General features: G+C 44.1%; 1 protein-coding gene across 1 annotated transcript in view; it reads left to right on the forward strand.

Annotated features, from left to right (window-relative positions):
- SF3B3 (splicing factor 3b subunit 3) overlaps window positions 1-12,174 on the forward strand; it is a 28,928-nt gene that overhangs the window by 10,330 nt on the left and 6,424 nt on the right. The window contains exons 12-20 of the mRNA XM_041400989.1: window positions 4,039-4,190; window positions 4,585-4,740; window positions 4,887-5,042; window positions 5,690-5,833; window positions 6,705-6,827; window positions 8,158-8,312; window positions 9,427-9,601; window positions 10,228-10,433; window positions 11,328-11,484. Coding sequence (XP_041256923.1) covers window positions 4,039-4,190; window positions 4,585-4,740; window positions 4,887-5,042; window positions 5,690-5,833; window positions 6,705-6,827; window positions 8,158-8,312; window positions 9,427-9,601; window positions 10,228-10,433; window positions 11,328-11,484 — 1,424 coding nt within the window. The remainder of the gene's footprint in view (window positions 1-4,038; window positions 4,191-4,584; window positions 4,741-4,886; window positions 5,043-5,689; window positions 5,834-6,704; window positions 6,828-8,157; window positions 8,313-9,426; window positions 9,602-10,227; window positions 10,434-11,327; window positions 11,485-12,174) is intronic.

A 12,174-nucleotide genomic window follows, 5' to 3' on the forward strand; every position in this document is an offset into this window, starting at 1 on the left:
TGCAGGAAGCAGGAGCAGTCTCATTGCCTTCTCTTCTTTCCACCTTCCAAATTTTCCAGGTTTCAGCATGATCATCTCCATGATTCAGAAAGGCTGGAATCTGTAGGTGTTAAGCTGTGCTGCTCACTGAATACAGCTTATAGTTCTGTGAAACTGATCCCCAAGTTCCAAGTCTTGGAATTCAGAAATTATTTTAGTGCGTTTTAATCAGAAAGAGTGCAGAACATTTTCAAACATGAATGTAATCATTAAAGTGCCCTTGAGGGCACGCTTGGCAGTGTGGGGTTGCCCAGCTCTGCCTCGATGTTGCAGTGTGTGTGTGCTGCAAGGCCTCTGTAAGAAACACCCAGGTCTGCAGTCTTCAAAGCAAATACTAACCTTGGCTGGTACGTGGTGATACTCACTACCAATACCAAGCCTTTTTTTTTCTTCCACAGGTGGCTGGTGGTGGAGGTGCTGATCACCACAGGTGTGTACCTACTGCTAGGGGCTACTGTACAGTACCACAGGTTAACCACAAAGAATCCCAACAGCATGGGGCTACATTTTTGCTAGGCACTTCACTAAACAAATTCTAGAAACTGGTGTGTAGTTGAAGATTGTCGCCTTTGAAGTTGAGCAGCTGAGGAGTAGAAAGCAGATCCCAGTCCATCTTACAGTCCTTGGGAAGCAAAACAATCAACTGTGTCTCTGTGGGACAGTCAGTTCTTGCTAAAATTGGATGTGTGTGTTTTAGGGGTATTTTCAGCTCTCTTGTAGACAAAGATTAGGCTTCCAGCTGCTTTGTACAGACCTTCCAAGAGAAAAAGATCAAGTGTGCTTGGAGCATTTGGTATTGCTGGCATGGGAATGCCCTGTGGTTATGGGATTCATCTGCCTGTGAGACAGAAGTGGGTAGGATTTGCACCAAACTATTCCAGTTGGATGATCTGGGTGTAGGTGTGTGCTGTGCTGTGTTGACAGATGGGAGCTAAGAGCCAGCATTCCCTACCTGGCACTCTTGCTGGAGGAGCAGTGAGTCAGCGCTGCGGAGTCGCCATGCAGTAGTAAACAGAAGCCCAGGAAAATGTGCTGTCATCCCCTCAGAGTCTGTTAAATCTGTTAGAGTGATCCTGAGCTCTAACACTGCTCACCAGTTTGCTCCCTGAACTCCTCTGAGCTCTTGGTGACTGCATTTGTATCAGTGAAAATTCAGATGCTACAGAGTTGAGAAAACTGTCAGGACTGGACTGGTGTATAAGAATGGAATTCTCATGGACTAACTCAAACTGAATCCATGATAAATAAAAAAAAAACAGTAGTGTAGAGTTCATGGACTGAAATGTCATGTTTTCGTAACTGGTTGTGATGTTTGCATGAAGCTGCAGAAAACTTGTAATGCATGTGTAGGAGAACGAGTCCAGCTGTGGCTCTTCAGAGTCATTAAAATGTCTCTGTTACTCACTGAAAGGAGCTGACTGGTGCAATTAGTACAGCAATAAGCATCTCTGAAGTCTTGTGTCTGCATACAAAATGATGTCTATCTGTTCAAAACTCTGGGGAGCCTGATGTTTTGCTTGAGATTGTGCAGAGCTAAGTAGACATCTTTTCATATTAAAATATGTAGATCTTTTTCTAACTGAGAACACTCCTCAGTGTGCCCTAGGGATTTAGTCCTCTTAATTTCAACTAGACTGCTATATTTTCTAAACCAAAAATGTATTGTTTGAACCTAGATGAATGTGTCTTACTCACTGACTTAATTCTGGTAAATCAAACCTTTTATTTCAAAAGCTCCAGCAGAGAGTCATTAAACAAAACAGACTTCAAGCAAAAATGCACTTGTCACTATTATTGACACAGACTTAAATGCATACTCTAATATAAATGTAAGCCAATGGAAAGAAAGAGCTAAAAAGTATTAAGAGGTAGGAATGAGTTTTCGTTTAGATAGGACTAAGGGAATCTGTTTTGTTTTCAAATGGGAGTTCTTTGTCCTGTGCCAAATCACATGTTTAAACCTCCAGCTGGGACACAGTGGTTTATCCTGAGAATTGACAGCCCCCAGGGAGGAAGGCAGCAGCTCTGAAGTAATTTGGAAAGCAACAGTGGTCTTTGAAATGGAATTCTTAGAACATCCTGTCGATGGGGTATTTATGAATCAAATGCTTAGCCTGTGAACTGCTAGAAACTCCATGATCGAGGAATTCTTGTAGACTTCTGGTGTTGAAAAATGTGTGCAGGTTTGTAGGAGAAGCTGCTGTGTAGAAATTAAGCAGTGTGTGTGTCTTGCTGAACTCTTACCTTCTGCTGTTGATGTTGGAAGAATTCTCCTGTAACCAGGCGTTCAAGTCGTTGGTGTTACTGATGGAATTCTGTCTACAGATTCAGTTCCTGCTTTCTCATTCCCCCAAATGGACCAGTTCCTGTTTGCAGGGTTTTGGAGCTGTTGGAGGTTATAGGCTGCGAGCAGTGAATAGCATAGTACCAGAGTTTATGCCACAGACTTGTGTTGAAATTGCTGTAGTTACACAGAACTCATCAGTTTGATCAGAGCTGTTGTCTGCGTACCAGATGTTGCAGAGAAGAATGATAGGGGTTTTTTAATTTTTCACTTGCATATTTTCAAGTGTATGTAAGAACTTTTTGTTGAAAACGTGACACAGCAGGTTTGGCAATGCTTCCATCTAAACAGGGTGGATAAGAAAAGGATTATTAGTTCTTGAAGCATTTGTTTTGGTTAACCCAGCTCGGGTTCTTTAAGCTGCTGCATCGTATTTTGTGGCATCCTGTTCCCATCCCAGTGAGACTCCTTTATTTTCCTTTTCTGTTAAAGTTCTGTTAGCCATTTTTCTGCATCTCCAGTGTTTGAAAATTATGGAGAATCTCCTTTGAAGAGCAGAAACTGACAGCTCTTACGCCTTCACCTCCACTAGGTACACTGTGGTGCCCAAGTCTGAGATTTGGGTTGAGTTGGGTTAAAATTAGGAATTTTCTTTTTAAGAAATAGCAGCTGCATGACAACAGCAGTAGAAGTGGAGTTGCTTCTCTGAGGCAATCTTATTTCTCTTCCAAGGCTTCTGGCTCCATTTCCCTGTAGACTTCATTGTTTCTGTTACTTTTGTTATTCTCTTTTAATGAGATTGTCCTCTTCCCCTCTTAAGACCTATTGCTTTCTGCAGAGTGAAAGCAAAGAGCAATAAACTGGGATTTTTGCTTTACCCAGTCCTACTACCCTCATTTCCCACAATGTTTCCCTATTTCCAAATGAGCTCTTAAGATTATTTTGATTAGCATATCTCTTCCATGTCCAAGCTACAGTAGTCTCCCACGCTGTCCCCTTTGGGAGAAGCCAGTACTGGAGATGATAGAGCAAAAACTGACCTTTACTTCTATTGGGATAAATGACAGTATTGCAACTATCTTAAAAATGTAATTGTTTCTTATCCCAGGAGACTCTCACAGTGTGAATGGAAGCCAGTTAAGCTTCTGGAGGATGGTAGAGCAGGCTTAACCCTGAATTCTGCTGCAGTGCACCCAAATTGTTCTCTGCAGCCTTTTATTGTGTGGCTGCTGGATAGAGATTGTGGTCCTGCAACCTCCTGTGTGCAACATCTGTGGTGTGGTTTCTGCAGACAGATTCCTTATGTTCAAGCTGTTGGAATAGAATATTTAATTTGACTTTGAGTGTTAAATGTGGATTCAGCTCCTTGGGTGAGGGGGGACAACTTTCTTAAAGGCTTCAAGAACTTGAGCGTTCTTTGAAAAAATGTACAAGAATCTTGCTTGCCAGAATCCAGAGTATTGTGAATTGACTGTGGATCTGGATCGTGGTTTGATCCCTGGCTGGGTCTTGCATTGTTTGGAGTCCGGCAGTGGCTGGCTTTTGGACAGCGTGTCCCAGAGCGAACTTGTGCAATACTGTCAGCAGCTGTAATTATCACAGGAATTCTGCTGAAGAGTAACTGCTAGACATTTGTCAGACTGCTGATTGTGTTGGGAAGCCTTGCATTTACTAAATCAGCACTCTTTTTTTTTTCCCCTGTCTCCCATGACCAGATGAATTTGATGCCTACATTATTGTGTCCTTCGTAAATGCCACACTGGTGCTGTCTATCGGAGAGACTGTAGAAGAAGTGACAGACTCTGGATTCCTGGGTACTACACCGACCTTGTCCTGCTCTCTTCTTGGTGATGATGCTTTGGTACAGGTAATGGAAAGCTGCTTCTTATATGTCTTATTGTCTGCCCTCTCAGCTTGCTGCATGGATGTGATTTTTGCAGTAGTGCAACACATGTCTAAAGGTGTGGATTGTCAGATAATTATGCTGATTCAGCCTTTCCCTTTTTTTTATCTTGCTAAGTGAAACTGGACCACTTCAAAATGGTCATAATCTCCTTCAGTAGTTCCTTGCTGTGGTTGGAAGATGCATTTATCCTAGCTTGCAAGTATCATCCTGCTGGTTCAGCCTGGTGCATAGTTCAGATCACTGCTGCCAGGAGCAGTTCTTGCCTTTGGCTTCTGCTGAGTAAGAACCATCAGTAAAAGGGGAGTTGTGAAGAGATGGTAAATACAGAATTGATATGACATTTTTTTTCCTTCAGGTTTATCCAGATGGGATCCGGCACATCCGAGCAGATAAAAGAGTAAATGAATGGAAGACACCAGGGAAGAAAACCATTGTAAAATGTGCTGTGAACCAAAGACAAGTAGTGATAGCACTGACTGGAGGAGAACTGGTTTACTTTGAGATGGACCCGGTATGTGTGTTAATATCGTGAATGAGTTTGGAAGAGTGAGGTATGGGGTAATAAATTGTTTAAAAATTGCAATATTGTTTATATAACAAATCCAAAGCATCGTTTAAAACAAAGTATCTAGTAAGTCTTATGTTATTCTTTCTCAGTCAGGACAGCTGAATGAGTACACAGAGAGAAAGGAGATGTCGGCCGACGTCGTTTGCATGAGCCTGGCCAATGTTCCCCCTGGGGAGCAGCGTTCCCGCTTCCTTGCTGTTGGACTGGTGGACAACACTGTCAGAATCATTTCACTTGACCCTTCGGTGAGTAGCTGCTCTGGTATTACCCTTTCATTGGTTTGAAATGTTCAGAAGGATCCTCCAGAGGTGGACTGTCACCATCCAGACTGTCTTTCCATATTCAGATGGGTGAGCAGGAATGCACAGCTTGCATGGTTTTTCTCTGCTGGTTGGCAGGAAGCATGGCCCTTGATCCTTCCCTCTAACAGATACTCTGGTTTTGTTGAATGCCTCTCGAGGCTCAGCTGATGAGTCACAAAATAATTTTCTTCTATTGTTTCATTTTGGGTGGGTTTTTTGTTTGGTTTCCCCCTCTCATCTCCCTGTTTGTACCCATACTAAAAGACTCATTCTGCAGGCAAGTTGGCAGCAACCAAACTTACTATTCGTCTTCCTGCAACAGATGAGGTGTTCAAAGCTGGTTGTAGTAACCTAAATTTTTCTTAGGTAACTCCATGCTAAATAGCAGCAAATGGTGCTAGAACAGTTTGGAAGGATCCAGTTTATCTTCTCTTAAGGCCAGGCAGGTACCACTCCTGCTTGCCAAAATGCATAGAGCCAGCATGTGTTATAACTTGTTTTTTCCTTTTTCTGTGAATACTTCTTTCTGGAAGATCTTGCCATGCCAAGCCTTGCTGACTGGCGTTGTCTCTCTGTCCTGTTTCCCCCAGGATTGTTTGCAGCCCCTGAGTATGCAGGCACTGCCTGCACAGCCCGAGTCGCTGTGCATCGTGGAGATGGGTGGCACAGAGAAGCAGGATGAGCTGGGAGAGAGGGGCTCCATTGGCTTTCTGTACCTGAACATTGGACTGCAGGTGAGGGGTTCTTGCCTGGTTCTGGCTGGCGTGTTTTGAGGAGCTTTTACCTGAAATTGGTTTGTTAAAATAGCCCTGTCATCATGCAGTGCAACACAAAGCCTAACTTCCCTCTTTGTTACAATGTGTTTGACAACCCTGACTTAGGAATTCACTGTGTGACTTCATAGAGGTGTGAGTTTCCCCATACATTTTTAGATTAAAGACTAGTCAAAAGACAGTATATTATACCAGATTTTATGTAGGTCAGACTGTGCTTTTCCCATACAAGAAGGAAGCATATTTTAAGAAATATTTCTGTGTGAAATGTTTGAGCAGCTCTTTAAAAACTGCTTGTAGGGCAGAGTGTCAAACAAGTAACTGCCCACAAGCAGAGGTTCTGCTCTAATAATTTTGCTGTTTCACAGCTTTTTGTTACGTCCAGTACAGATTCTCTGATCTTTGACCAAAAAAATGCTGTTTTGACAATTCAGCATGTGTTAAAAACATTCATCACATTTTAGATTCTTCCATATACCTCAAGTTTGATGTCAGAATGCAATCTCTTTTTAAGGAGCATGAGTTTTTGGGCAAATCCTTTTTACCAAGAGGGATGGGGATCTGGAATCCACCCTCAGGTTTTTATGGCTTGTGTGATATACTGAAGTCCTCAGTCTGTGTTTTATTTTGGAGGCAGTCCTTTCTGGCTGTAGAACTGTGCAGGACCTGTGCTTTCTTTGCTATTAGTGTGGCTGTAGGGGAGAGTTGTACCGACAGCTAGGAAAACAAGCAGCTCATTCTCCAGAAAGTGCCTCTCAATTGTTTTGGATTGTGCACATAGTAAGTTACTTCTTACCTTCAACCTGGATCTTGTTGTTTTGCTGCTGTGAAGAACGGTGTGCTGCTGCGAACCGTCCTGGACCCTGTCACCGGCGATCTGTCCGACACCAGGACCAGATACCTCGGCTCGCGGCCTGTCAAGCTCTTCCGCGTGCGGATGCAAGGCCAGGAGGCGGTAAGGGAGGCCAGCTCTTGCAGGGGTGCAGATCCACTCCCCAGGCACCACAGCCCAGATTTTCTTATGGGTGGGCAGGGTGGGGAAGCATCCCTGCAGCACAGCAGGACCCTCTGGGTAAGGGTGGGAAGTATTACTTCATTGTGGAGCTGTCTGGCTCACAGCTTGTTCTTTCACCAACAGCCTTGTTCTTACTCCCCTTACTGCTGTGTAGTGCTGCCCTGCCTTCTCTGAACTAGGATTCATCTGACCCATAGGCTGTGTTTACAGTGTGCTTGGAGAGGTCTGAGCAGGTTCTTGGGCTGACAGACACATCTTGCCTGCTGTAGTGCACAGAGATGGAGAGAGCTCTGTGCAGAAAACTTACCCTTGAATGCTTGATGCAGTGAATGGTTGTGTCCTTGCATGTTGAGAGTAGCTCAGCCAAGGGCTGGACAGCTGCCATACATGGTTCAAGGAAAATATCTGCAAGATTTGGCATAGAAGGAAGAATGTGTTTCATCAGAAGTGCCATTTCCAGCCCTTCTGATGTGGCACTGGGGAAATCAGCCACCCCCTGCTTGACTCATTTTTGGATGACACCTTCAGAGTTGAGAAATATTGCTGATCAGTGTAGGGAGCTGGATCTGGGAATTTGAGCTCAGCTATAGTGTTAAGGTACACTGGGTGAATCTATTCAACTTGCTCCTGCCAGCTGTAACTTGGAGATGAGGAGCTTTGCGGCTCTAGCAGAGAATACCTGTAGAATAACTGAGAATAATCTCTCTCTGCTTTGAGATCAGCTGTTGTCACTCAGGCAGAAACTAAGGCTGCACTGAAACTCATTTAGCCAAACGTATAAAGCTGAAAAGTTTGGAAGTCAATCTGCTTCCTTTGTTTCTCATAATTTGATTCAAACTAGTGATGATTTTTAGGAAATTTCACTAAGAGTGCTACAGCACTTGGATTGTGACAAAGCAGTAAATAGTTATTTTAAAAGGCCTGCTCCCATTAGAACAAGCTATTAAAAAAACAAAAAGGAGGTATGACAATATTGTTGGTCTTGGCTTTTATAGGTAGTAGTAGAAGATCTTGGCTTTTACAGTGGTGTCAGTGCACCTCAGCTGGGGTATTTGTTGCCTTGATAGTGCTTTAAAGTTCCTTTTCATGCCATATGCAATTTCCAGAGAAAGCTGAAAGTAAGGAGTGTCTCTTCAGGTGTTCTCTGAACTGGGTGGAGTTCACTTGTTCCCATGGGGAATGAGTTGGGCCCTGTACATGCATTCCTATTGCATAAAGTGAACTTGCCTCCATTCCCAGACCTAATAAACTTGCTGCCTGTCTTTCCCAGGTGCTGGCCATGTCGAGCCGTTCCTGGCTTAGTTATTCCTATCAATCCCGCTTCCACCTGACTCCCCTGTCTTACGAGACACTGGAGTTTGCATCTGGTTTTGCTTCTGAGCAGTGCCCTGAGGGCATTGTGGCCATCTCCACAAACACATTGAGGTAAGCATCAAAGGGGAAACACAAATGCTTGTGGGCTGGGATGCCAGGCAGGTGAAGCGGTGGTGAATTCCACCTGACATTCAAAAGGAAAGAGGTAAAGTGACTTTACTTAAAAAAAAAATTTTTTATTATAGATAATGATTTGGTAGAAGCACTTGGATGGGTTTCAGAAAACAGACAATTTAAGGAAAATTATGCTGTCAAAAATAAATGGAGTATGCTTCTCAGATTTATATTTTCTAGCTTTTTAAAATAAGTGTAATTCAAGTTATTCTTCAATTCTCTGATCCTGAGAGAAGGAAGCTTTTAATAAATGTGGACCTATTATGTATTAGGGTCTTGTGGTTTGTGATCTGAATTGGCTGCTTTGCAGGAAATGAACCACGTGATCTCAGAAACCAGAGGCATGACAGGGATGTGTTTGTTGCCTTTTTCAAAGTTCAGCTGAGATACTAAAAAGATAAATGAAAATAATGGACCACAAATTCAGATGCTGTGCTGTATGCATTTGAACAGGCACTTTTTTCATATCTGTCCTCACTGAAATATTACAGCATTCATTGCTTTTAAAGGAGCCATTCTTTCTGGAAAGACTTGTGGTTTTTAGACACCAAATGCCAGAAGAACTGGCATTTCAGCTAGCAAGTCACAGGAAGAAAGAGCTGGCATTGCATTTTTCATACTCTTTTTAACTGAAGTGCCTCTGAGGAGCATTTGATTATATGTCAAAGTCAATGTCACATTTAGATTCAGATGATGTGTTCCCCAAATGTGCACTTTCCTTCTTCCATGTGCTCTTTGTTGCTCTTGGGGTAGACTTGCTTCAGCACCAGTCAGAACGCATCCTGAGACAGCAAGAGCCCTCAAAGGCCTCGTGCTGAAGCACACACCTGTCTCACACCATGGACTCCTATTTTAGGATATTAGTTTTGCTCTGCTCTCTGGAGCTGTTTGCTCGTTGCTGCCTGGCCTGAGAAAGGTGCTACTCCTCTCTAGCAGTAGCCAGCTTCACAGAGAAAAAGTTCCATTTTCTCTGTGAAGAAATGCCAGCTTCATTCTCTTGGACAGCTGTTTTTAGGTTGTGTTCAACACATGTCACGTCTTTGTCCCCCAGGATTTTGGCACTGGAGAAGCTGGGAGCAGTCTTCAACCAGGTTGCCTTCCCATTGCAGTACACACCCCGAAAATTTGTCATTCACCCAGAGAGCAACAACTTGATCATCATCGAGACAGACCACAATGCTTACACTGAGGCCACCAAAGCACAGAGGAAGCAGCAAATGGCTGAGGTAATGGGGCTGGGGGACAGGTACACACCATCTGTTCCCCAGAGGGGATTCTGCAGCTGGAAGTGCTCCCTGCTCATTAGTTCCCAGCTGCCATTACCTGCAAGGCTTTCTGCCCTGTGTGAATGCAGGGACTGGAAGAGGTGTGGAGATCTGCCTCCAAACAAATTTCATCAGAATGCACCGCTCCCCAGTGTTCCTTCTTTTGCATGTTGTTAGGGCATATTTTAAGAAACACCCTAGAGAAGGACAGTCTTGCTTGTGTAACACTGTTCTATGGGGTTTCTGTGGTTGGTTGAGGATGCTTGCATTTCAGTGGATTGTTTATTTTCTTCTCAGGATTGTTTCCAGGGTTGTTGATTTGGAGAAACAGCTCCCCAGACAACTGTCACTGGGGCAGGGCAGAGCTGACACAGCCATGCTCTGAGCTGTAGAGGCTCCCTGTGGAATAAGCTCAGGCTGAGTGGAAGCTTTGGGACTTAATGAGTTTCATGTCTTCACAGGCAGTACATTTCCCCAGAATACCTGGGCTTAGGCAAAACAGGGAGGTTGTATTTTATGCAGAGCATCAGCATACTGGGAAAGGAAATGACTGAGCTGTTCTTTTCTCCTGTCCTTTAATGCCCTAGGAAATGGTGGAGGCTGCGGGTGAGGATGAGAGGGAGCTGGCTGCAGAGATGGCTGCAGCCTTTCTGAACGAGAATCTTCCTGAGTCCATCTTTGGTGCTCCCAAGGCAGGGAATGGTCAGTGGGCCTCTGTTATCAGAGTGATGAACCCCATCCAGGGAAATACATTAGATCTGGTTCAGCTGGAGCAGAATGAAGCTGCTTTCAGGTAAGAAGCATTGCCAGATGCAGCAAAAGTCCCTGCTTGTGATGAGTCTTAGGTGTTTTTTTCCTTTTGCTTATCTGTTACTGAGCTGAAATCCAGATGGAACATATTATCAAAAGGCTGGCTTGAAGTTCCAGAAGTTATTTGTCTTACCTTTCCTTCCCTTCCAACCCTAATCTTGTCCCCATGTGGCATTTAGAGCTTGTGGTGCTCCAAATGTGGTTGCTGTACCCCAGTGCCTAAAGACCAACACAGGCGTGTAAATGACAGATAAGAGAGCTAGGAAGAAGAGAATGTGCTGTTATCTCTCACTTGTCCTTCTCATCCAGATAAACTGAGGATAGTTTAAATGGAAAGGGAAGTGTTAGACTGGAGGGGAAAACCAACACAATAACCATGAAGCATAGCACGTGCCTCAGCAGGTGAAGTAGAGTTAGGTCATGTTAGTCCAAAAGGCTGACCTGCCATTTCTAACCTGCCTGAGCTATTTACTGAGCAGGAAATAACACTGGAAGATGAGGAAAGTTATTTGTATATATCCCAATAGGAACAGCCTTTGAAAAATATTTTCTATTAGAGTTTTGGACATCACTAAGCAGTGTCCAGCCTGTGAAAGTGTAAAGTAACACTGGACATTGTGAAAATATAAAATGCTTTGGGCATATGTGACAGAACACACATGGAGAGTGTAGTGTGGAATGAACAAATCTGCGTTAAGCATTTCTACAAGGAGGAAAAATGACTTCTTATGTATTTCTTCAAATGTCAAGAGTTGAAGGGTTGGACTCTCAAATCTCTGCTGGGCAGGTGCAGGTTGTGCTGTCAGGGGCCCAGTCTGGGTGTGCAGCATTAGTGTGGTGGTGACACTGATGTCCTGCTGTGTCCTGTCGTTTCCAGCGTGGCTGTGTGCCGGTTCTCCAACACTGGTGATGAGTGGTACGTGCTGGTGGGAGTCGCCAAGGACCTGATTCTGAACCCACGCTCAGTTGCTGGGGGGTTTGTCTACACATACAAGCTGGTGAATAGTGGTGAGAAGCTGGAGTTTCTGCACAAGGTGAGGGAGTGATGGGGTCATTTCCAGGCTGAGTGTTGGAGTAGCTCTTACTTGCCCGAGTGCTGCAGTAATATTGCAGTACTTGGTGCATCCTGGGCATCCTTGTCGTGCTGGTGTTACACACTGGAAGCAGCCTTGGAAAAAATTAGCTACCTCCTACAAAATAATTTGGTACATCTTTTGCAGAGCTGAGGATTGAACACAGATCTTGCAAGAGTCCCAGTTTTGCCCATCTGATTGGGTAAAATGGAAAGGAGCAGTGTTTTTCATGCCCCTTTTAGGGAGGGGGAGGGAAATGGCTCTGCTTTCTGGAATATGAGCTCAGAGAGCTGCTTAAGCACTTGTTTACAGAGCAAAGTCATACTTGGGTTACTTGAACCCTGGTGCTAAGACTATCAGTCCTTGGCTGACCATGTGCAGCTGTTATGAACTGTCATCTTCCTTGGATGCTGTTTGATTGTGTGTAGAAATTATTAGCGACCAACTTGTTTGATAGGTCTCAGGGGCTTCAGCAAAAGTTTCAGCAGAAAAATTACTGTTCTTCCCACATGCTTCCAGCATGGCTGAGATTTTGGCAGATGAACACATGGAAAGGAATGTTGTGGCTTACTCACTTCCTAGAGTCCTGCTGCAGTGAGTGGGTTCTGTCCTGGACCATGGCCTTTTCTGCTGCCACTGAACACCCACTGG

Source organism: Onychostruthus taczanowskii, unplaced genomic scaffold (genome assembly GCF_017590055.1).
Source record: "Onychostruthus taczanowskii isolate IOZ18803 unplaced genomic scaffold, ASM1759005v1 scaffold18, whole genome shotgun sequence".
Lineage (NCBI taxonomy): Eukaryota > Metazoa > Chordata > Aves > Passeriformes > Passeridae > Onychostruthus > Onychostruthus taczanowskii.